Source organism: Ambystoma mexicanum, chromosome 7p, assembly GCF_040938575.1.
Source record: "Ambystoma mexicanum isolate Mex_15411 chromosome 7p, UKY_AmexF1_1, whole genome shotgun sequence".
In the NCBI taxonomy this organism is placed as follows: Eukaryota; Metazoa; Chordata; class Amphibia; order Caudata; family Ambystomatidae; genus Ambystoma; species Ambystoma mexicanum.
The window spans coordinates 912675290-912701714 of NC_090939.1; the positions used below are offsets into that span (position 1 = coordinate 912675290).

Consider the following 26425-nt stretch of genomic DNA (forward strand, 5'->3'; position numbering starts at 1 on the left):
GCCTGGCTGTTGTGCGGCTGTGGTTGGCTGGATAGCCTGATCGCGTTGGTGCCAGCATACAATGTTCAAATCACATTTCTGTCAACATAACAAATGTTAAGCATCTTGTTGAGTTAGTACCATGAAAACAGCATCTTGCAAAAAAACAAAAAAACTGGCAACGCGTATTTTGTCTCGAGACTGTAAGAATCATTGACTCTTAAGATGCCTTTCACAGTGCTTTGTTTGGGAGTGAACACTCCAAGTGTGCAAATTATACACTGTGGGCCCGATTCATGGAATATTTGCCCGGTTCAAAGTGAATTTGCACTGCTAAAGAGTGAGTTTGCACTGCCGACGCAAACCCTTATTCATGGACCCGTGCAAAGTGTATTTTTGCAGTGCAAAGTCCGGGCAAAGTTAGCGCAGTCATTTTTGCAGTACAAAATGACTCTGCCCGGACTTTGCACAGCAAAAATACACTTTCACGGCTCCATGAATAACTGGATAGTCACATCGCTGGCTCCCCATCTTCCAGTGCAGGTCTTCCTCCCAATGAGAGACAAAACTGCGAGCAGGTATGGACTCTTCCGGCCGTCCCCAGCAGCGTCTCATTTCACTCAACTCTCAAGGAAACACACACCGTCCTCACTTCCTGTAGAAGTCACTCTTCGCTTCCTGTGACATTGTACCAACTGATTAAAGCAAAAGAGCTCTTCAATTACTATAGCCAGTATCACTGTGAAATAATAATGCCATTTGCAAGATATTTGAAACGACTTGATTTGATAGAAAAACAAGAAGGCGGAACACTTTCCCAAAAGAGGGCTTCGTGCGCAGCACATAATTCAATTAACTGCTCCACTGCCACCCAGAAGGAGAGTTTTGATGAATAAAGCAAACTTAATAATAAGTCAAGTGCTTTTTAATAGGTTAATCAGTGCTGCTGAGGTTTCTGATGTGTGCAAAAGGAGCTCAGGCTTGCATTTAGGTGAAACCCAAGCAATTCCAGTGGGGGCTTACGCACCTTCCAAACCACTTTGTAGAGTATCAATGTATTAAAATCAGGAGGCAAAGTAGCACCAGTGAGACAATGCTGGCAATCCCTCTAAGCTTCAAAGAGCATGGCAGAGAAGCCCTCTAAATAATTGTTCATATGTCTGCAAGATAACTGTCTAGTTAGACCTTGCTCAACTTTCCCTTGAGCGCGAGTACAAAATGATGCTGGAATGTGAACATGAGCACACAGCCACCACTACAGAAAAGCACGCAGGGAACGTGTTTCTAGCGCTAGAAGTCCAGTCATGTGTGCTATCCTACCTTTAGCTATATTTGTCCTTAGTAGTGGTCAGGTTGAACTTTATGTTATGTCGTGTTGTATGGTATCTGTACAGTACACTAACATGGCTTCCTGTCGGCGGAAATCATGTACAGTGCTTTCATCAAATACAGTTACATGTGATTTAACCGACACAAAATTCAGAGTGGTACATTTCATTGCAATCATAATACTGAAAAATACCCAATTTGATTTTTTTCAATTTGTGCCCATTCCAACCCCCCCGATTTTCTACCCTTATAACCCCACCCAACCCCATCCCAACTCATTTCAACCCCTTACCCCACTACCCCATACATATTTACTTCATATTTTCAGTGTTTTTCTGTATTATGGTTTCGGTGAAATGTACCACTCTTTTGTTTTTCGGTAAAATGACTGGGTACCATCAAATACTATACGGTGGAATTTACATTATGAACTGCAAGAGAAAAGACACTGTAGGTATTTCTTATGAAAACTCAGATGCTCATCTATGAATTTCAGCGCTAGTGTTCCATAACACGTCAGCTAACACCGAGCGAGCGTGTTCTACGGATCTCACCGATCTACACCTTGGCATTTGCATGAGCCAATGGGAATTCGACTTCAGCTGACAGGTGGGTCAATGTCTTAAAAGGCTACCTTTCAGGAACTTAGGTGCCAAATTATAGTACACTAGATGCACCTTGCAGGGGCCTGATTCACAAAGTGTTTTTCAATGGGATACTCCATGAGCAGCCAGTGTAAAGAACACAGGGCCAGGGTAGGTCAATGTTGTAGGAGGGATGCTTTGTTATTCTATCAATGTGTACTGCATATTTCATAAGGCACAGATATACACTGTTTAAATACTCCAGCTGTGAGAATGACCACAGTGAGCATGGTATGGACATGCAATGGGAGTGTTAGGAAAGGAAAAAAGTATGCAAGAGTTTTAAGGCAAATAAAATCCTTTCCAACAGTGGTCGCCACGTGTGGGATTAAAGTCAGATTTGAACCGGATCTATGTGATTATTGCGACGGCTGAAAATGCAGACTTTTTTTTTTAAACCCCTTTACACCACATATATATGCGCGGGAGATCCCCCGCAGGCCCCCCCATATAAATGTTATATTCTATACCCCCCCGCATATATATATATGTGGTGCAAGGGGGGTGCCAAAAAGAAAAGTAGGCATTTTCGGCCGTCGTAATTACCAGGGCGACATTTTGGTACGATTCCATTTTAACCTATTAGTACCCGGCGAGGGTCAACCAGAATGAAACATTCTGATTGGTCCTTGCCGGGGCATTACCCGACCGGGAATCCCTTTGGCCGGGATTCTATTCCTTTGTTCCCGGCGGGCAGCGTGGCAGCCCCTCAGCCAATGAGGAGGCTCGAAACGGGGCCATTCCCGCTCCGTGCCTCCACACGGCTGGAGGCTGCCATCCTCCCCTTCGGGGATTCAGGTAGTTTTTTTTGTTTTCCTCCCCCCCCTGCAAACAATCCCCTCCCCGCTCTCCCAACCCCACTTACCTTCTTATATTTCTCCTTTTTCGGGAGCGAACGTGCTGGGAACACTTCTGTTCCCCGCGTGTCTGCTGGCGATGGCCCCCATGGAAAGGGAAAATGGCCTCTGTTTTCCCTTCCCGGCAGCCATTTTCTATGACTTTTTTTTTCTGTTCTGTTTTGGAACAGAAACAATGCTATTAGTACCTTGGTCTTGCGGGCCGGGGTACTAATAGCAATAAGCCCCTTGCCGCGGGGGCATTACCGAGTCTGTGTAATTACCTGACTCAGTAATGCCCCAGCGGCTAGGGGCTTATTGCTTAAATAAAACCTAGGATTTTGACCACCCTCACTGATAATGAATATTCCCCAGGCCTCCAAGGCAAAGGCACATTGAGAGTGTCCTACCACAAGTCCAATAGCACCAAGATTTCGGTTCCCATGAGCTCTTCGGCTCAGATAGTTGCTGCTCAGCCAATTAATCATTGCTTGTATACAATCTGTGAAATGCTGCACTGGAATACATGAATTTGGTTAGAGTTTGAAACACAGAACTTTGTATCGTCTCAGAAATGATGCACACGAATCCGAAAGGAGTTGACCAGGGAGATCAAAGTGATTCTACAGAAGGAAAAGGAGGAGGGAATAGGGCTGAAATACTGGAAAGCCCACATTTCACCACTTCTCCTTCTAACAACAACGGTATTCCCCCAGAGGTTAGATAGAAAAGGTTTCAGCCAATCCAACACTCATCCAAACTGTAAAACCACAAACCAAATTGTACAAACTATAAAAAAGAACACAATATTGAAATTGAAATAGAAGACAGGGATCAAGGTCAATTAGTGTATCTGTTTAAACAAACAGCATCTGTTAGGCGGATTTTGCATGGCCGGGTTTCCAAACATCAACTGTTGATAATATATATATGTTTTTTTTTTTAAAGTTTTAGGCAAATGTATACCATAACAGTAAAGATCCACTGGTATTGAATAGTCTGCTACCTTTAGTAACACATTACACGTACATTCAAGTTTTGCATATTTCATAAAAGCACACTTGAATGACTCTCAAACTAACGTTCCTTTTACTATGTCAGTTTTAGTCTATTTTAAGACAGTTTTATTTCATATGGTTCCTTCTTAAATGATGGCCATTTCTTTAAACAAGCACAGACTACTCTAATTTATTGTATTTTTTAAACTGAGATCAAGTAAAATGAATAAAATACATTTTGCGGGGCCTGATTCACAAAGCATTTTTCTATATGATATGGGTGCATCACACAGAAAAGCACTCTGTGGAGCAAGCCCCCAATGTTTGTTATAGTCCCTGTTGCAAGGGTCACAAAACCGTCCTGGTTATTAGTACTGCATTGTTTAATTGTGACTTTCAGACAGGCGATTTATTTTTAACATATTACATGTACGGTTAAAAATGAGGCACGGCTAGTTATTTGCCTCACTCATGTGCATTGCTGATGATAGGAATGCTGCCTCTTTCTGGAGTTTTAATCTCTTTTAATATTTTTGATTTGAAGTTTATTTTATTTGCATTTGTTATCGACCCTGAGGAATTTTGATATATTAAAGCGTTGGTCCTGGTTCACAAATCGTTTGTCAATGGGATGCGCCCATTGAAAACAAAAATGCTTTATGAATCGGGCCCTTTAACGTTTTATGAAATTGTAACACATGTGTGCTGTTTTTAGCATTTGTGAGTTGTATGGATTTTTGAATACATTACAAACCTTGTGATGATGATGATGATAATGATTACAAATGGATTCCAAAACTTGCAGGGAGTACATTTAACAAACATGTGCATTCTGAGAACTCTTAGGAATGAGATGATGTCTGGGGCCTGAATCACAAAGTGTTTTTCAATGGGAAAATCCCTTTAAAAACATGTTCTGAATCATGCCCCTAGTGTCCAAGTTGTTCTGTGTGCCTCTTTTCAAGACACTCATGATGCATAGTTGTGTGTAATAGGACAACAATGACGCAATTGGTTTCCCGAGTATTATTTCTATCAAGCAATATTAGCTGCTCTTCTGCCTGCCCTTCATAGAGGACATGTCTGATTGGCTCTACAGGCCAGTCCGTCCTGAGGAACATCCGATCCATATCATGTAAGCAGCAGACCACACAATACATTTTCCCATTTTGTCCGGTTCCATATGTTTCATAATGTTGTCCAGTTAGTGTGTGATCCACAGCTGGATAGAGGTGGCACAAAACGAATACACCAACAATATGTTTTGTCCTTCTATCTAAAGACCTTGTGTGAACTAAGTGTAACATCATGAACAATTTCTCTTTGATATTTGTAGTCTTGTGACAGGAAATAGTAAACACTAAAAAAAAAAAAAACATGCCCCTGCCTTGTGTGAAGAAAGACTAGGGCCCGATTAATGGAATCTTTTGCACGGTTCAAAGTGACTTTGCACTGCTGAAAAGTGACTTTGCACTGCCGACGCAGTAAATGTGCTCACTGTAGAGATGTATGTGTAAGGTCTATGGGTACGATTCTTGGCAGAGCCTACTCGTCCTTTTATCATTTTGGTGTTAGTAGCATGAGTGCTTTGGAGAATTTTCACAGTAATAGCTATTTTTTTTTAAAATGTTAAAATGTGCCCTTCTACATACTATATAGTTTGCAAGATATAAAACCAAGTGTCCAGTTTAGCTAGATAAAAACATTGATCGATAGATAATTTGAACACGCTATCTGTATAGTCCTGTAATTGTTAAATTCCTGTATTCGTCCGATTGTGACACTATTGCTAGGTGTAATGACAGGACACAGAGCCCATGGCCGGCAGCTTCATTCCACTCTAGACTCCCTGGAAATGGCAATAAGGTGCACAAACGTCAACACAGCTACACTTTGTGAAAACAATATCCAGACTTCAGAACACATTTTCGTAAATTCAGTTCTCCTTTAAACTATGTTAAAATTAACATTCCCATCGTTATTTGCTATTATATAGCATAAAGCCCCCACATCTTGTAAAATCTAAGGATATTCAAACTCACCCTGGAGGTTTACAGGTGTATAAAGCACTCAATTTGCAGCCTCATTGTTTATATGACACAGAATCTGTGACACTTATGCTTAAAAGGTACAGGTGTGTATGGTTGTAGTCCTATAAATCATTACCATTAACTAGGCTGGCTAGAGCTGATGGGAGTTGTAGTACAAAACATCTGGAGAGCCAAAGGTTGCAGACCCCTGCACTAAGGTATGAGCCTGGATCTGCCAGAACGGACAGGACATGGATGCTTTTAAAAACATAATTCCAGTGGCGCCTGGACAGGCGGGGTGTGTTCTGTGAAGAGGAAGCAATGGTAAAATAGCACATCGATTAGCTGCAGCACTTTCCCATTTCACGGTCTCGTGCACTCACCCCATGTGACGGGTAGGCGATCCAGCCCAGCTCCCCTTGAACTGCCTTGGAATCCAGCAGGCTCACTGCAAGAGAAGGGAGAGAGCGAGGGTGAGTTTCTCTGGATTCGGACCAGTTCATCCTGGCTCCCTACTGAGCACCCACATGTGTATTTGGGGGTCTGCCTCCCAGAAAACGGAACAGACAAATGCCAGCACAGGCCTCAGTTGCACTGAACAAACACAAGCAAACAGGGGCGAGAGCTTTCAAACGCAAACAAACATGAAATGGCGGCTAAGATTCTCTGTATGAATTAATTGGAAGCATACAGTGCATTCTGCATGTTATCTCTTTAAACAAAGGCATGTTTGCTTTCCCGCCAGCAACATCATTCAGTGCACTTAAAAGAATGCATGAAAAGGTCGCATTTTTACATTACAGAATTGGCGCTCAATCTACGCCCGCTTCATGTGCTGCTCAAATCTGCACACTTTCAGACATTACTATGAGTTTGAGGTGCAGCCAGGATTGTCTAACAAGTGGGGCCTGAAGCTAATCTATGTGGGCCCACCGCAGTGGCATTAACATCTGTAACTGCCCACACAGGGCTGCCTAGTGGGCATTTCCAGATATTGATTAGGCCTTGCCCGGCAAGGCCCTGGACTGTCTACACCTCTGCTATGAGTAAATGTGACTTACGCCTGACTTACTCCTGATTTACCAGAGTTACTCAAAGGAACTTAATAGCCCTCTCCTGGTTTAATTCAAGGCTTAGAAAAAGTAACCTTTTTTGTAAATCGGCCCCTCGCTTTAAAACTCGCTCCGCCTCCCGTTTACTGTAAGAAGGAAGACAGAAGAGAACCTGTGCAATCAGAAGCAGGTGTAGCCATGCTCAGGGGAATGAACCCCTCCCTCACTCATACCCCCCAACCCACCACCCGGTAAATTGCTGTGCCATGCCTGGGGGCCACGCCAAATCAAATTCATGCATTGACAGTGTTTTATTAAATGTAAGACTGTAGGATGAAGGCTCATGGGAGAATGCACTTGTGTGATTCTGGGTTAAAAAATAGAACCAGCGGTTATGTAAGCAAATATGTGGCAATTGGTGCAGATTGGCAGGTAAGAGTTGCGGCTATTACACACAATGGGCATGAGATCTCAAATCAAAATCTCAAGTCATGACTCCCTTTCAGCTCATCTAAGTAACATAAAACACCCCCTATTTTGAATACCCACCTAATGATTTGGGATCACATAGGATCCGTATGCATGGCTAAAAAGTACTGCCAGAGTGACTAATCCATATTTACCCCATGCAGTATTTTCTGTGTACCGCATGCAGTAAATATCCCATGCTAATCTAACTCATAAGTGGTGTTTTAAAATTAGGCAGCATTTAAAATACCACATGTTTCTAAAATTACCACAGAAACTCACAATGAGTCCCACAGGAGGTCCGAGAGAAGTCAAATTGATGATGCATAGTTCCCTGGTTAGGTGATGCAGAAAACTTTGAGCAGGTCGCTCTGATGCAACAATTGTGACTAACAAAAGAGAGATCCCGGTATGTTCTTCATACGCTGTGTCAAGTGCCAACACTACCTGTCCCCTGTATATTTGGAGGGGGGATGGATCAGTGATGAAGCAGACATTGGAGTTTACAATGATAATGATTAAGGCTGTGCAAGTCTAGCTTCTAAGAGGAAGAAGGGTGGGTTGTGCCAGTGATGGAGACGGGAGAAAGGCAGAAGCATGGTGAGGATTGGGGCAGAGGTGGGCGAGTCGGGTCAGTAACAGAGTGCAAAGGAGGCAGGTAGGGTGGAAAGGGTGAGTGTGTCTGGACTGGGAGCCGGATACCGGCTGAACAATGGGGGTCATCAGGAGAGGAAGCTGATATGGTGAGGTGGTTCCCAGAGATATACGCATGGCAACCCACATTTCCGACGGCAATGCTCGTCGAACTGCCTATTAGGAATAAAGCATCTGAAATTCGACTGCATTCCAATTTGTACAAAAATGCATTGCATAATGTCCTCCTTTGCCTTAGTTTTCTAAGGATTTTTAGTTCACCCAGTACATCATTAGTTAAATGAAAAGTTTATTTCATTTAAATAATGATGTACTGGTGTTAGCTCCAATTCTGAATTTCCACCAAGCCCCTATTTGATTACGTTTTTTGCAAGGCTGTTAAAAACTCCTTACACAGGCTTACATCAGATATTGCAGGTCATACAGTAGCTAGAAGAAAATATATTAGTCAACTATACATTATTTTTTACTCCTTATCATGAAACATATGGCTCATAAACTTTTCTATATTATTGAATGAAACTAGAGTCTAATTATCGGCTCGCTTCACTAGGACGTGCACAACACACGTTAACTCGGTGTATAGTCCCAGCAAGCTGAAATGGGACAAGCATTGGTAAAGAATTTGTGTGGAAGTCTTTCCACAAGTAGGAGCTATTGGAAGATTCATGATTGACCATAGTTGCTCTACGTGGCCCTCTTTGGTACCTCACCATAACATGTTAATTATTATGGCACTATTGTATGGAATTGAGATATGGGGTGGTTGGCATGAGACAGACCTCAAAAAGTTGGAACGTTTTTGCTTTAGAACTGTATTGAACCTACCTCAGAACCCCCCAGTGGAATCTATCCTAGGGGAAGTTGGCATTGGTTCAATTAATTATTTAAGAATATTGTGCAGTTTATGGTTTTACTGAACAATTGTTAACTCTAGTAACATCACTCTCCTGAACCTCCTTTATAAAGATTTTACCACTAAACCTGGCTTATGAAAAATCATCATTGGAAATTATATTATGGAGGGAACTAGTTGGAGTCTTAGACTTAACCTTGAGGTATTGGGGATTGCAGGAAGCATGTATAAGAGCTTATTGAGGAGAGACATGCTTGAGAGAGATTGGGAACAGAACTGAATCAACTAGGCTTCAGTCGACAAGTAGAGACTACATTCAGGATTTGCCAACATTAGGCCAAACACCCACTTACATCAAAGAGTTCCCTCATGTATATATTCGATTAGAATAGATCAGAGCTATATTTAACCTGGTTGAGACATGGGAAGTAATTGGAGAAAGGAAAACATTATGAAGACAGCTAAGATACTGCTGATAATGTGACACTCTAATAAGAATAATAAGAATAATAAGAATAATAAGAATAATAAGAATAATAAGAATAATAATAATAAGAGGTGGAAAATGTTAACCATCTGATATCCAATTACTGCTTCAATTGGTATTTGTAAGAAACATCTTATGTGAGCATGAACATACCATACCCTCTATTCAGCGAGAATAGAATAAAAGCAGAATATATTGTGTATAGACACATTATAAATGCCCAATACATACAATATAAACAAATATATGGAAGGAAATAACACTGTCTTGGTCTATCATCTTACCACATTTTGGCTTGATATAAGGGAGGAACTAAAAATATAAACTATGTTGGGAATATGCTCAAAATGTTTTATATAATATGTGCATTGATCAGGAAACCTGTTTAATAGACTCAGCTGTTTTATTTTTTTAATATGTATGGATTTTGTTAAGGAATTTTGGTCTATCATTTTACCAAATTTTGGCTTGAGATAAAGGAGAAACTAATAACATACAACAAGTTGGGAATATCCTCAACATTTTGAAATTAATATTTGTTTTGATCAGGAATTCTGTTCGATGAAATTAGATGTTTATTACATTTGTATGGATTATTTCTAATTGAATTTGCTTTGCTGTATAAAATGTCAATACTTTGAATAAATAAATAAATAAAATAAATATATCCTTCAATATGGTGTGCTGCTATACAATAGGTTGTTCCTGAACAAAGTTCATTTAACCATATTATTTTTCAATACATATTTTGAAGAACAATATTTGGTTGGCCAACACATGTTTCACATAGGGGAATGCAATGAATGTTAACCATTATCACCAGCTTCTTCAGGGGCATTATATTTCAACAACTCTATTCATAATTGTTCTACATACTCTGACATCTATTATCATATGTAAAATTGTTTGATCATAGCAGTTACATTATATGAATTATAATATTCCCCATGGATTAATACTGCAGCTTGATTAACTGTTCAATTCTTCCCTTGTAAAGGCTAGGCCATGGTTTCACAATCCCAATATCTTGTGTTTTTTAATTAAGGTGAAGCATTCTTCTGTTGAATATTAAATATGTTTTGTTCATGTAACACTCACTATAAAGAGCATTGACATTGTGGCATGATAATCACAAGCACATGTCCATTGGCATATTTATTGTGCATGAAGTGCAGTTTTTATTAATCTATGCAAAGTGAAATGCTATTTTATCAATAATCTGCATGTTTGGGGAAGATCATTCAGCAACGTTTTAAGTTTTTGACATGCCACAATGACCAAACCTTTTAATTTATGTCAATTGTGGCACCTAGGCATTTGAATTCAGGAGTTCGAAAAAGCAGGGAGCTGATTAACCCCTTAAGTGCCAAGGACGAGTATGCTCGTCCTTTTTTGCAAAGACTTGCATAATAGCCTGGCGCTACTAATTATACCATATGTATGTGTTGGACAAGGTAATCATTTAAGCTACAGTGCCAGGTTTATCAAGTCTGACACCAAAGGGTTTCAATAGAACTTCATTATCATTTTCAATAATCACATAGGGATACCCCATTTCTGCAGTTTTCCCCATAGTTTACCATTATTCACTGTATAGAATGCAGCACTAAAGTCCACACAGGCAACATATACAGGCTGCCCACAGTGTCTCTTTGCATGCTCAATGATAGTTATGAAGCTAGTTAAATTATAATAGTAGAAGAAGATTTCCTAAAACCTGTTTGGTTTAAAGGGAGAATTTGCTGCTGATGTAGTCGAGTGTTCTGATCCTTCAATAGCACTCTAGCGAATATTGAGCTGGTGCGTCTAGCATAGTTAGGATGAGGTAACTCATGAGATCGTCTCCAGGGCCACTTTTATATATGGCTACAATAATTATTTTATTCCAGCTTTCTGCTACAATGGATGTTACACTGTATATACATTTGCATCTGATGAATACAAGAAATATTAAATTGCATTGATTTGTTATATCAATTTTCAATGTTTCATTTGTATACCTCGACCGATTAGTAAAAATAGGTCAATACAACAAAATAGTGCATTGTGAGAATATCGTATGTTATGTGAGATAATAATATTGGATTTTTATATAGTGCCTTCACGCCAATTCCGACTGCTTCCAAGTGCTATGATAGTAGCTTTCATTACATTTAATTATGCTCAATTTATCAACCTTGGAAGGATGACAGGATGAATCTGCCTTGTTGGTGATTGAATTTGCGATGCACAGCCTGGCCGATATCACAGACTAGAGGACTTAACCAATTACCTATCCTCAAAGACACTGGTAACATATTATGACAATGTTCACCACTTTCGTGTCAAGGACATGGCATTGCATACATATGATTAATAATTTGGTACACAAATGAAAATGCGAAATAATATTATTCATGCAAACCTTATAGTTTAGATACATGTTAATCGTTACTTCTATGCAAAGCTAAGACATTGATAGCACATGCATTTAATATAGCCACCTTTCCTTTAAGGTAGTTGTTACCTTACATTGTGTATGACGTGGGGTACTCAAAATGTGTGAAACTATGCCTACTTGATTTTGACTTTTATTTTCCTATGTAACTTTTTCATGCCCCACCTGCTAATCATCGTCGGTTTTGCTTGGATATTCCTATAGTACCGGGCTGGTGATCCTTAGTTGGTGGAAGGTGGGCGCCACAGTGGACGGTGCCCAAGTAATGTAGCTCCCACAGGATCACTTGGTATATCACCAGGGGTTGCATCTATGATCTTAGAAGGACATTGTGATTTTGAAAAGTTCAAACATTGTATTGATTGCTGAATAGGCAAATCTGAGGGGAGTGGATATTGCTTAAATGAAATGCGCTTACATTTCAAATTTATTTAACTGCTACGCTCAGAATCCAAACTACCAGAGACCAAAAACTCAATTAGCCATATAAAATAAGAACACCCCAGCCCTCTTGCGTTGCTGTCACTTTGATGCTGTAGAAACTTAATTCATAATGGCCACACTTTATAGCCCAGGGATGAAGCTAGTATTTGTATTGTATTAATTCATATTGTGCTTTTCCTGCACATTACAAAACAGAACACATTAGGGAAGGCCATTGACTGAGTGGCTTGTGTGTCCAGGGAGAGATCAAATTGATGCCACCATCTTGTCTAAAAGGGTCACTGTGACTAATGGTATTGCCTTTCTTCACATTTAAAGTGTTATGGTTAAACACTAAATGAAACACTCACTTTTAGTTCGCAAAGATCAGACTCCTAACACAGATCAAATCAATGTACCATACATATCTTAGTATGTAATCTGTGATCACATGTCTTTATAACGACAAGACAAATAATGACAAACTTTTTCAGTGACTCTAAAATAATAAAGACATCTTGAATATTTTTCTCTTTTTTTATTTTGGGGGGTTCCCCCACAAGCCTCCCACTTTCCCTGCTTTACTAATCCCTGCAAGCCCCCTCACCCTTTTTTAATCCCTTACCCTCCACATATACTTTTTTTTACAAATTCAACATTTTCATCGCTATTTATGTTTCACTATTTTAATTTAGTTATAAACACTGTACACCGTATTCTATTAATTCACAGACAGCAAGTCTTCTTGTGACAATTCTCCAACTCAACATGCTTATCCTTATTTCCACTCATCACAAATCAGAGTGTGTGCCGCTGTGTGTGCCGCTGGATCTTGCAAAATTGTGTAAAAAGCCCACTTTTCTCTGTACAAGAATTGCCATTGAAACGTTAATAAATGACCTCTAATTTAGACGTTTGTGGTGCATAATTTAACTTTGACCTTCTGGGCAAAAATACCAATTACTGCAACAATTTACTTGACATGGTCTACAATTATATTTATCTACTAGTGGAGGGCATCAGGATCCAAAAATCCAACAACAAATTGTCAATCATTTATTCTTGGGATGGTGCAAAACATTCAGATTCCAGAGAACTGTCACTGGTACATCTAGTGTCTGAGCATCAGGCAATCCTTCCTGACACACCTTTACAACAACAACAACAAAAAATCCTTTTCATGAATTAAAAAATCATGCCTGCAGGAATAAGATTGTTTGTTCCATTTTGACAACTTGCTCTTACCATTGTGATGGACACATATCTTTTTAAATACAATTCCACCAAATGAGTACAACCAAGTGTACCAGGAGTTTGGAAATTATTATACTGCTCACAACAGTCCCTACTCATGACTATTAAATTCAGCAATTTAGTATGAATTGCAAAGTGTGTATTTTCTCACATTATGCAATAGTGTATGCTGAAGAATGAATTTGTCATCATTGGAATATTTAAGTACCAGACATTTCTTAAGCCCTCCCAGCTACTCTTGGTTTTCATACTCAAATATCAACATTTTATAAAGTCATCACCCTAATTTCTATCATATTTAGGGGATTTCAACCCACCTTTTTCATGTGCGACGGCATCTGAAGAATGTGGGCATGGAATCCCTGTGACAAAATGTGCATGGGGTGGGGTTTTGCTATTCATTTTTAAAAACGTAAATAATGAGTATACGAAAACCTTCTTTACCAAATACCATTCTTCAGGTGCACTAGATCAATATTTGAAGATACCCTTACTTAAGCAATAAGCCCCGAGACGGGAGGCATTACCGTGTCAGGTAAAGCCCTGGGGCCCATAATTACACGCCCTGGGGCATTACCAGACAGGGTAATGCCCCCTCCCCTGGCAAGGGTCTTATTTCTATTTGTACCCTGACCTGTTAGACTGGGGTACTAATAGTGTATCTATTCAGTTGTGCAACACTACTGCGTTTTGCAACCGATAAAAAGAAATGGCCGCCGTAGATCGGGAAACAAAGTGCCTTCTCCCTTTTCATGTCACCCATTTAAAACAGTTAAAAAAAAGTTAACAAAGAAGATGGCCACCATGGAAAGGGAGTGTCCCTTTCCATGTTGGCCATTAAAAAGATTGAAAAAAAGTAAAAGGAAATGGCCACTATGGAATGGGAAAATGGACTTCACTCACGGAAGCACACAGGGGCGATCAGAGCCTTGTCAGGCCTGTAAGGCCTGGCGAGGGCCAATCAGATCGTTTGTAACAATCTGATTGTCCCTCGCTGGGTACTAATAGTAATTATTACCATCCTCTTACTGATAAACCGTGATGCAAAGTCCTTGAATCGGACCTCCTCAACGGCTTCATGCAGATATTTAAAAGAATGGGTGGAAAGATCAATTTTGAGGATCTGGTTCCATTTCTGAGCTATTCACTCAAGATGAAACAATCTTTACTTTCTACACATTGAGTTCTGCTGTCTTTTCAAAGGGCCCTTCTAACTTTCAAAGACCTTCACTGAAACTCATCACAATGCCTAGCTCAACATGTCTCACTCTCTGGAACTTCTTGCACACCCTTTAGAAAGAAGGAGATGTGACTGCAAATCCTATCTTCAAAAGGTATCTGACCGTGCCCAGAGGGGATAGGAATGCTTCTCTGCCCAGAGGAGGTTCAGTTGGGTAGAGAATTCCGACTATTTGACCTGTATCTCAAGAAAGTCTGAAAAAAGAAAATCCCTTCCGCTTTAGGTGGCCAGTCAGCTAGTGGCCATGGCAAAGATGATGACTTATAAGAAAGGGTGGAGGTGTGTGGCAAGGTCAGTAACGTATCTTTGGAACAGGGGGGCTAGGAATCTCTCTAAACCTGGGGTGGGAGGCATACAAAGGTGGAGGCCATAGTATGTCTTACTCCAGAGGGTGAGGGTGGTCGTTGAAGGGTCTGCATTTCTGGGCACCTCCCCACATGCCGATTTTAACATGTGCAATATTGACTTCACTCAATACCTCCCAGAGAAAGTGCTGGCCAAGTTTTCTCTCTCAATTCTAGAGCCGCCAGAGAACTAGAAGCAGTGCCCGGAGACCACCCGGATGACGGCAACCAATCAGCACACCATGCAATCCATCTGCTGTAATCTAAGCAGCAAAAGCAATGCACAGAAAGTGCACCAGCGGGCGTAACCAGAGAGCCAATGTGGCCTCAGGTGCTGCATATTGCTCCCCACCCTCAGCATGTAGAGCCGCAGAAAAGCTGTAACTGATCTATCACACCAGGGACGTGTAATTGAGCAGGAAGCATTCCTCAGGACTGCACTTACCTTGGTGGTGACCGCAAAACAGACCTCTAGCATGAACCCAGACACGTTGCAAACCAGGGTGCCATTGTTGCAGCACAGTGGCCTCACAGGCAGAAAAGGTGTGGGGCTTTACCTGCTCCTTGTGACTCTTTGTGACTTGTGATGATTGTAACACCTCCCGGTGGGGGAGATCATTCCAGATTGGCCATGGACACTAAACCAATGAGAGAGTGAGGAGGAGGATAAGAGAGGCAACAGAAAGCAGGAAGTTGTGACTTGTTCAGGTGAGGTCAGAGGATGAGGACATAGAAGACCAAGAGACTAGCATGAGGAAGAATGGTGGATTGGAACATGGAGGCAATTTTAGGAAAAGGTGAGATAGTAGTTGATGAGAGCAAATTGAACTGAGGGGTGAGTGTAGAGAGTGTGTAGAATTGCTTGTGAGAGCTGAAGGAGAGTGGCTAAGCAACAGGTGGGGTGCAGTAGTAGTAGAAGCAGTGTGGAGAAGGGAGTAGTATGGAGGAGTGAGCAGTAGAGTGGAAGAGGGAGTAGTAATGTGGAGGAGAGAGCAGTAGTGTGGAGGAGGGAGTACTAGGGTGTAGGAGGAGGAGGAACAAATGTTATAGGAGGAAGCTATAATATCGAATGGCGAAGGCGAGTAGTCGAAGGAGTGAGAGCCATCAGAGGGACATAGGAGGAAGACTTAGGGAGAAGAAGGAGAGGAGGTGGGTGGAGTTGGATGCATGAGAGTAGAGAGAGAGAGGACAATAATAGATATAGACAGAGAAAGGAACATGAGGACATGAGAGGAAAAAGACTGGATTGGGGGGAGTTCCTAAAAGGCACAGTTTGAAAACCTCTGGTAGATGCTAACAAAAGTCGTAGTGGAGGGCTAATTTAGACACTTCCTGAGGGAGTCTTAACAGTGAAGGTTATTGCCTTTAGGTTCTCCCTACTAGCAATATAGAGATTTGACTCCTGGGATCAAAATTCACTTTACACTAATTGAGGAACTAGGGATGCCTGGTTTTGGGTGGAAAATGGCGAGAGCGTGAGGGACGGACAAAATCAATAAATACACTTAGACCATCTCTGGGAGATGGAGTGGCCTTTGAGCCTTCTATGACAAAACATACATTATCTTAATCCTTTCAAACCTGCTGCCAACCACTGGGCCTGGTTCCATCCACCACCATCTTGCAAAGAAGTACATTTCATGTCTCAAGCATTCAGTCAAACGAAAATTTACTGACGCATATCTGCTAAGCCTAGGACTGCTTAGACTGTCTTCAATGACTGATTCGAGTCCCAGGGTGGGTCTCCCTCACCTTCTCTTGTTGGGCATTCATAGACCTACTTCTTGGAGTCTGTCTACATTGGGCCCCACTATACTCTAGTAGCCATTCCACTTTGAACCCTGCCCTTTCGCACCCTTTTCACACATCTGTCTTTGCACCTGCCTGGGTTTTATGAAGGCCCTATAGCAGTTGTGCACTTATCTTACTTACGCTTCCCTGATGCACTGACCTGGGAATAGCTTCTAATAATGTTCAGGTCCCAGTGTTGTTTCTTCATGTATTGTGCCGTGGGTAGCTGCACATACCTTATACTATATGCCACCCGCCCTGCAGCACTTACCTGATCCTAATGTGGCATGGCTGCACAGATCAGTAAATCAGTCAACCCCCCCCCCCCCCCACCATTCCCCCTTGTGGCCCTACAAGCACCTGTGTTCACAGAGGGTATTTTATAAATCAACTTTAAATAACTAAATAAATACAGAAACACATGCATGAATAAATATATACTCTTGTTCCCCCACATATATCACATTTCACAATTGCACATCAAAGGCAGTGCATTCCATTCCCAGCCCCATCATTCCCACCTCCACCATTTCCCTACTTGGTTCCTACTTAAAACCCAGTCCCAGACTTCTCTCTCCTATCGTAGACTGCATTCTTCTGCCGTTTCTGTCCGAGAAGGTAAGATTTCAATATTGTGCTCTGAATTTTGCGATATTAATGTGAGGTGAGGGCAGGGGATGAGTGGACTGTGGTAAAGGGTATACTTCTACACTGTGCCAAATACAACAGGCTGTACCAAATTGCCTATATAAGTAGTGTAGGGCTGGACCAGCGCAACAGAAAAACACTAAGGACTTCATTGTCAGTATTCTGGTGGTAGGTCCCCTGAATTACCATCAACATCAGTTATTAATTCTGCCACTAGTTCCTGGGGTTTTCCACTGGACTACAAGTGGTGGCAAGGCAGTGTTAGTCCCTATTTCTGGAGTCTGTAGTGAGGTAATTCTGCCGATTCTGGGCGTTAAAGTGGAGTATTTACCTCCAGCAACACCAACGCAGACATTGGCCGAGCAGTAAAAATTATGATAATTACGTGACTGCCACAAAAAGTGCCAATAATGAAATTAACACCACTTTTTTACCACTCTGCCAAATTCTAAAGGAATCATTATACACGTTTGACCTTTGTAAAAAATGAATAAATGAAGGCTCACCGGGCATTTATTTTATTGATTACCTATTGCGATTTTGAAAGTGAAAATATAATTTACTTCATGAGAGCTGTATAAAGTAACAGTTAGTTCTTGAACATTACACAACATTCAATAAGCATTACTCTGCCACTATTTTGAAATTGTGACAGAAGGAGTGTAGGGGACCACTTCGGTGGTGATAGTGTGCAGTACAAATGTCCTTTAACATTATATTGCTATAATTAAGCTCTATTTTAATTTAAAGAATCTGGATATTATTCCCCAAAACCCAGGGATCCTGTTTGCACAATCCATTAATGTACAGATGTTTTGGATTCTAAGCAGTTTTGCTATTGCCTCCTTCCTCAGCCAATAAATAAAGCGCATATCATATCGAGCACAACCTTGCCAGTTACATTTAATTGAAGATCGAGCCTTGGTCTTAAAAATGCTGGGAAGAATAACAGAGAATTAGAAAGTGATTTGTCACATGTGTATTAACCAGAAAACCAAAGGGCAAATCAATAAAAGGTGACAATTTAACAGAGAATCATCACTGCAGCAAGCTACACTGAATCAAAAATCAATTAAAGAGGTCATTATACAAGCATGGGCCCCTTACATCTCATTGATTAATACTACAAAGAAAAGCCTGCATTTATCTTTTATACAGATGGAAATGCAAAACATTTATCATGAGAGAAGGAAACAGAGAGGAGGGATAAGGAAGGAGGGGAGAGAGAGAGAGAGACAGAGAGAGAGAGAGAGAGAGAGAGAGAAAGAGGGAGAGAGAGAGAGAGAGAGGGGGACTGAGAGAGAATGACAAATATATAGGGAAAGAGTTGGGGAGGAGGGCGCTTTTGAGAAGAAAAAAAATGGCATTGGTGGAAAGTAAGAGAGCTTAGGGCGTGGAGGGAAATATGAGGAAAGAAATTAATATAACCGGGAACAGAGAAGTCGGAGGAAGAGGTGATAGAAGAAAGACACGGAAGAAGGGAGAGGAGGGGGGAGAGTGAGGGCGGATAGGAAGAAGGCATGTAAGACAGGAAGGCCAAGGAGAAAGAAGGGGCAAGGAAGAAAGAGTGGAAGGGCTTTCTGTAGTTGGGTGCTATATATTGTAAATCTAGCGAGGAAGTAATGGAACACTGTATTCTACCCTCTCCTAGCCATTGCCAGACCCTGGTACAACACTTTCCCTCCAGATTTGATGGCATGAGGCCCGTGGCAACACATGGCGAGAACACACAATGTCAGACTGTGTCTCCCTCTGCTTTGTCTGGCACCCAGCTTATGGCCCAGTTCTGCTAGCTTTTACAGGCACATGAACTGAAGCATAGCTTTTACCTGATGGAGGATTCAGTCAGGATCGCCTTATTCTCAGAAAGGGATAAGGTCCCACCAATCAGAACACACTCCACTGGTGACTCTCCTCTAATCTCCAGAACTAACCCATAGGAGGATGAAATAACCCATACGCTGATCAGGCATTCTCAACAGCCAATCAACGTGGTGCTCGGACGTACACCATGATGGCATCACCAAGGATCACCAGTAAGTGTAAGAAGCCAAATAGCAATTTGCCCTTCATGCTACTTGGTTAGACATTCTCAATTGATTGATATCAGCCGATCCACCCGTACCCATCGACCCCACTTTTATAAACTTATTTAGGCTTCACATTCTGTGCAACTTCTGAAGTGTCGGAAACAATTGAGCTAAGTAGTCTATCTTTGGGTTTAACATTTGAAGATATTTAAATTGTGAGCCAATTGAGTAAGATATGCTTTCTTCATAGAGATTATGTGAACCACCCATGAGCACCTGTGAGCAGATGGTCCTTCAGAGCTTAGCCAATGTGGAGCAATGATAATTCTATGGACGTGGCAGTCATTATGGGGAACTTTGGATTGGCACGCTCATTAGCCAATATCCCAACTATCTTGACCATAGGTGTAAATGTAAAGTGAGTATCACATATCAGCTTTAATTCCTAACCAGAACAATGTTAGGCTAGTGGGCCTGGCATACATAGGACTCATATTGACCCTTGATGAGCTTTAAAAAGAAATCAAGTCTGACACCTGTACTCCAGCTCAAATTAAAAGAGTTGTTTTGGAATACAATAAAGGAAAAACATTGAAGATCCTATCCCATATGGTTTGACCTTCAACCAGCTGACACGCAATACATCCCAATGTAGGATGGTGATAAATCACTCTGTTTGATGCTCATCATAAGTGGGTCTAAGCTCATCATCAATTGTCTTTCCACTCAGAAAAAGGTGGAGGAAGAAGAGCCTGGTTGGAATTGTCCTACAACAGTTTGATGTTTATTGTTGGACCATTGATGGGAAGTGTGAATAGATATGGATCATTCGCCTATTTTTACCATATAACAAATGATCAAAGAGTGCAAATGCCCTCACAATGAGGTATGTGATGAGCGCATGATTCCTTTTCAGTGGTTGATTCTGGATCTGCAAAATAAATAAGATATATGTGTGTAGCTATATATGTGTGCAGTTGTATGTGTGTAGTTCCAACCCTACGCGTGTTCCATGGGTCTAACATCATGTACAATGTTCCATCATACTATGACTGGAGTGACCATGTAAGGGTGCTATCACGTCTTTGAGCGGTTCCAATGACATGATAAAAATGCATAGTTCTAGGTTAAGTAGTTTCCAAATATCACCAATAACATTAATGGATTATAACACGCGCACTTTGTTTTATACAATGCTTGGTTGTTTTTTTAAGTATCACATAAAAACCTGATTATTTTGAAACAACTCTTTTGAATGAACCCAGTAATTTGAATACACTCTAGCGTACATGTTGGCAATCTTTAGTCAGAATCTCTCTCTCTCTCTCTCTCTCTCTCTCTCTCTCTCTCTCAAACGCTAAAGGGATCTGGCAGATGAGCAGAAGGGGGCAGTCTGGAGATTCCACTTATGACCACACGACTACCTCAAGCTAATTTGTAAGGGTAATTGGGAGGCATCAACCCACAGAAAGGGCTCCTTGAGATAAGAAGATGCCAGGTGCTCATTTCACTTTCTTACTAGGTTGGTTAGCAGGCCACGAGCTGTCTTAAACCTATCTCAGACCTTTTCAGGTACTATGCTCAGTGTCCAGCTGGGACTTTAGCCCATTATGTTAGGTTTTCTCTGTGCAATGAACAACATATGTCAGTTGCTCATTAGTTAATCTGTGTAGGGGTCCGAACCCCTGGTTATTTCTTCCTGAAGTCTGTCCCTCAGGCTCCTCCTGCATACTGCACACAGCCATAAGCCAAAATGAAAGTCTCTCCACACACACAACCTCTCGACCTGTGTTGAGTCAGGTCTTTAACATCAGTTTCAGAATGTTGCTGAAACACTGCAGGGACATCTTCATGATGGAAAGAGCAATAGCAAAGATTAACGTTGGAGTGTGGTTTCTTTAAGGTGTCCCACAAAGCTGGGTGCACCATCCCGTGGCCTAAAGGTGGTTCAGCTGCTGCAGCAAGATGATTAGAAGCATGCTAAAAGTGAAGCAAATAGGGCTGGAATGGGGGATACAAAGGGAAATCCAATACAACGGCCATCTTGAATTTGCAGTCTATTTTGCCACTTGCTAAATAGTGATCTCTGCTAGACCTCCTTGGAAATCTTCGTACAAGAGCTAGATAATAAAGGTCTTTCCAGAGCTAGGTAGGGGCTGTTCAGGAAATATGAGATGCACAAGGTAGGAACTGACCCAAAAACGGTGACTCCTGGAGCAAGGAATGAACCGTTGTTTGTCCCAAAAACGGGGGAGCAAACAGTTAGAGACTGTGTGTCTGGGCTAAGTTGGGGTTGACTGATTTGTACACTAGTATATACATTTTTACACAGTTTGGTATGATGACTTCTGTTATGGTTGTCAGAAATTGAGTCAGTGTAGTTTTAAAGCTAGTTCTAAAAGCTACAGAAATATATGTGTGTTAGCCAAGAGGACTTCTTTTTTTCATGGGCCCTAGCTTTGCTGGCTTCTCCTGTCCCCTTTCATCTGTATATTTCATGGCTATCTTTACCCACCAGTAGACTTTGTATACTTTTTCTCTTGCCTCTTCAGTAGCATTTTCACTTTTGTCAGTACATGCTCTGCTTTTTATTGACAGATTGGCCATTTGTGGTCTCCATCTTTACATTTGCCCGTCCATTGCTGTCGCACCTCATCTATAATTTAATGGCTTCTCTTGACACACCACCCTGACATAGTCTCCAGCGTTGTCCTTGCCTCTTCATTACCAGTGGCTTCTGTGAAGAAGTTACATTTTTTCAAGCTAGAAGACATGACTGGGGTAACCAGTTGCCTGGGCACCACCACCCACTGTGTGATAAATTCCCTGCAACAAGCATATAATGGATCTCACTGACACTCCAGCCCATCCCTATTGTGGTCTGTATAGCTCACGGTGTTACCAAGAAATATTTCCAAGCATGTTATGAATTGGTCTGAATAAACACTATTGAATCGAAGGGGGGGGGGGCGGCATGACAAGTGGCCTGCGTACCCACTACCACAGCCACCAACAAAGAAAGTTCTGCCTGTGACAACAGGTGGTTTAGTCAAGGGCTCAAACAAGCAAAGGTTCCTTGCGGGTAGTGAGTCCAGCATGGCACATTTTGTGGGGCAGAACGATGATGAGAAAGCATAAACAATACCAAGACATGATAAACAGGTTTCAACCGGTAATTCTAAGGCTTGGTTTCAAGATGATGGATGATGCTAAAATGGCCTCAGGTCTCAGCGCCGCTACACGGTCCACTGACTCTTTAGTTGCAGCTTAAAAACCTGTAGTCTGAGGACATCTGCCCAATCTCTGGGCACATTGCTATGTTCTGCACTGCTGAAGGCCAACCCTCTATTAGGTATTCACAGACCAACACCATGAGGACATAAAAATGGGCAGGTGGGGCACAATAGTTTAGGAGTTTAGCAGAAGAGTGTAGGCACTAGAAGTGTGGAGTGGGAGTTCCGAGCAGAGGAATAGAGGAGTTGGTGGCGGAGAAGAGAAGAGCAGAGAAAGGAAACCAAAGGAGGAAAGGAAGAGAGAGGCAGAGAAAGGAGACAGAAGGAGGCCCAGTGATTTAAGAGAACAGGTAAAAGGAGGAGCAGAAAGGAGAGAGTGGAGAAAGGAGTTTGTCAGAGGAGCAGAGATGGGAGACTGCAGAAAGAAGAAGGAAGGAGAACTGGGATTCGAAGCAGGGTGACAGAGGTGAAAAGGAAGAGAAGAGGAGATCTTCAGAGTGGAGGGAGTTAGGCGAATATTAGTGGAGATTGAAAGAGCGGAGGTGAGAGTAAGACCAGAGCCAGAAACAAGGGAAGTGGGTGTGACAGGTGGAGTGGAGATAAAAGTAAGACCCGAATAGGGATTATGACAAGTGAAATTAACCATCAGAGCAGAGTGGAAAGTCATATTTGTGGAGGGAAGAGACTAAGCACAGACTAAGAGAAGAGCAGAGAGGAGAGGAGGAGTAGTGGTGAAGTGAGGTGAGGTGGGGGATTGTGCTGCCTGGTGAGCAATGAGGAGGCTGAAAGGGAGAGACCCAAGAGATAGAAGGGGGAGGAATGGAGTGAGAAAGCAAGTAGAGTGTAGTAGGTGGAATGTGTGGAAGGAAGGTCCATGTAGGCTTAACAACACATATAATTGGCGGGGCAATAGAGATTTGTCTGTAACTGCATTCCTGGGAGGAGCAGCTGGTGCAGTCCCAGCCCCCGCCCATTGAGCAGGAAACAAACACTAATTCTGGGATTCAACATGTTCTTAAAAGCTGAAGGTCAATTTACATCAAGAAAATACAAGGCGTCAGAGGTGTTGATGCCAGAATGTAGTGTTAATTTAGAAGAAGCAAGGCTACATTCTGACCAGAAAAAAACTAAGCTAATATGAACCCTGAAAGACTGAAGAAAGATGTTTGGGGACACTTCAACATCACAGACTGTGACTAACTGTTTGCCACTAATAGGGAAGATCTACCAGAAAGGGTGTGAGGTGGGAGAATGGGCTCCACAGTCCCAAGATAACTTGTTTTCTTTGCACGGTTTTTAGAAACACTTACCAGGTTAAACCTAAAAGTCTCAGGAGGATAGCTCAGGGGCAACTGCTCGCCTTGGAAGCAAGACAACACAGAGCACCACAGGTTCTTTCCCCGGTCCACGGTTAGAAACCTCTGGGCTTTAAGCGCGTTATAAATAACCTATCATATCAATCTCATGGTATTTTGGTAATATGTAATAAAACCTTATGATGTCACTTCTTGGCTTTGTGTTGTTTGTTCATTTGTCAAAGTGACACTGCCTACAATGGATCCAGCAACAGCACACCAAAGGGTGTCATACTGACACATAAAACATCAAACCTGGCCCAATTTCACGGGAGGGGCATACACCAAAAATGCACTTCAACTGTGGTGGCATAGTTGAAAATATTTGACTGTGGTGGCATAGTTCATTGCATAAGGTCTTGTTGGCAGTTTTGAGATAGACGCTAAGTTTCTGAATCACCCTGACTGCAATCAGTTCTAATATGTTTTATTGTGTTTTTCATGGCCAGAGTGGACCGTTTCCAAAAACAAAATCAACTAGTGAGCTTGCGCTGTCTCATGAGCACTGTCCTCTTAAAGGTTGTATCAACTACAATATACTGGCAGCCATTTTGTGTTCAATTCTGTCGGCTGTAGGTATGATCACTCAACACCACTGGCAACAGTTCAAAGATTACAAATTAATTTGCACATTACACTTTCATGTCCGAAGATACTAGGGGCCTGATTTACACATGCTTTTTACAATGGCGTAATCCCATTAAAAGCACTTTGTAAATCAGGCCTCAGCATTGGTAAATCCCTGTTTGGATTATCCCACAGTTTGATTGTACATTCTTCAAGGCCTGGACTGTCCATTAGGAAATTTGCAGCCTTGGGGTTTATCATGCATGCAAAGCATTGGAGAAACATAAGACTGAAATAAGTCCATATGGAAAGGTATTGTTTAATCTTCATAATAAACTCACACTCCAGGAAAACCGATTGAAGGGAAAATGTGTGTATATTAAGCAGAGAGAATGCCAATAACGGCCTGGTTGCTTTGTTCCACTGCGCTGTTAAGTGCGAGCGTTTCTAAAGTGCAACCCAATGCAAAAATAGAGTTCCCATTCTTTGAAATGTAAGACCCTACCCTTGATGTGAACCGTCTGGTGGCGTTTTAATTTCCAAATAACTGCAGCCATCCCAGCATATATCAGACGCATTTTCGGCTAGCATTTGGAAAGCTTTGAAGTGCATTTGTCATGCCTGAGCGTTGCGCTGCAACAAGGACTACGCCCACTCTTAACGTTGCGTGTCCAGAACTCCAGATGGCATTTCGACGTAGACAGATTGTTTGGTTGGCTGGGAGTGCCGTACATTCAAACACAATATGTACTGCCCTGAGATGGCAGCATATCCGGGAAGCTCCTTGTGTATCTGCCAGAGAGTGTGGGATCACCTCCTCTTGTTACGTGGCAGAAACAAAGGTATATCAGAAAACAATGTATTCATGTATTTGTTTATTTATTTATTTATTTATTTATTTCAGCATTTGTAAAGCATGCCTAACCCGGCGCATCTGGGGTTTACAATGTTTCATTTTTTTATTTTTTATTATTGTGTTTTAGTTTATAAAAAACTTTTCACAACATTTCTCTGCGTCACAAACAACAAGAAAAGAATACGAAATATGATAACACAATACAAGATTTATATCCTTTAAAACGTACATAAAAAAATGTGCGCTAAATAAAACGTCGTGTTGACAGTATCAGTTCAGTTAAGATGCCATGTAAATATTCCAAAATCTATTAATAAGATAGTTAATACATTCTATAGTTCGTAAGTACATACGGATATGTTAGAAAGCCACACTTTGATTTAGTTCGTATTTCACACTGCGTCCTTGCTTCGCTCGGACCATTAACTGGGGCCGTAGGACATTACCCTCCGGTGTTGCCCGTGGAACGGGTACATAACGCCACAATAAAGAAAGCAGCTACATTCCAATTAAAGACCCACATTGAGCATCCTAAGAGCTTTGACCAACTCCAGTCTGCTATTTGCCTCCAGCACAGAATCTGGCCTAGTTAATGTCTGGGCTATCTCACTCCCTGGGCTGATAATGGAAATCTGTCGATGCTAATCACGCGGGTCTAGGAGCAGAATCTGATGCTCTAGATTTCGGGAACCAATTTATGACCGAGTTCAGAACAAAGCCTACATTATCGTTACTGTCTTTTCTTGCAGAAAGGAATTGCAGTGTCAGACTTTAGGAACTCACGACACTAGTCCTTACTGCCAGAGGAGCAGCATACAGTGTTCTTCATGGATCTGTGCTATCTCCACTGCTGTGCAACATTTTCATAAAACCCCGGAAGCCCCAACTGAAAAGTCAAACCATCTTCTTTAAAA

At 41.6% G+C, this 26425-nt stretch overlaps 1 protein-coding gene across 2 annotated transcripts in view; it reads right to left on the bottom strand.

Annotated features, from left to right (window-relative positions):
• EPHA3 (EPH receptor A3) overlaps positions 1 to 26425 on the bottom strand; it is a 908976-nt gene that overhangs the window by 818466 nt on the left and 64085 nt on the right. For both annotated transcript variants that reach the window (XM_069637202.1, XM_069637201.1), the window contains exon 2: positions 6200 to 6264. In XM_069637202.1, coding sequence (XP_069493303.1) covers positions 6200 to 6264 — 65 coding nt within the window. The remainder of the gene's footprint in view (positions 1 to 6199; positions 6265 to 26425) is intronic.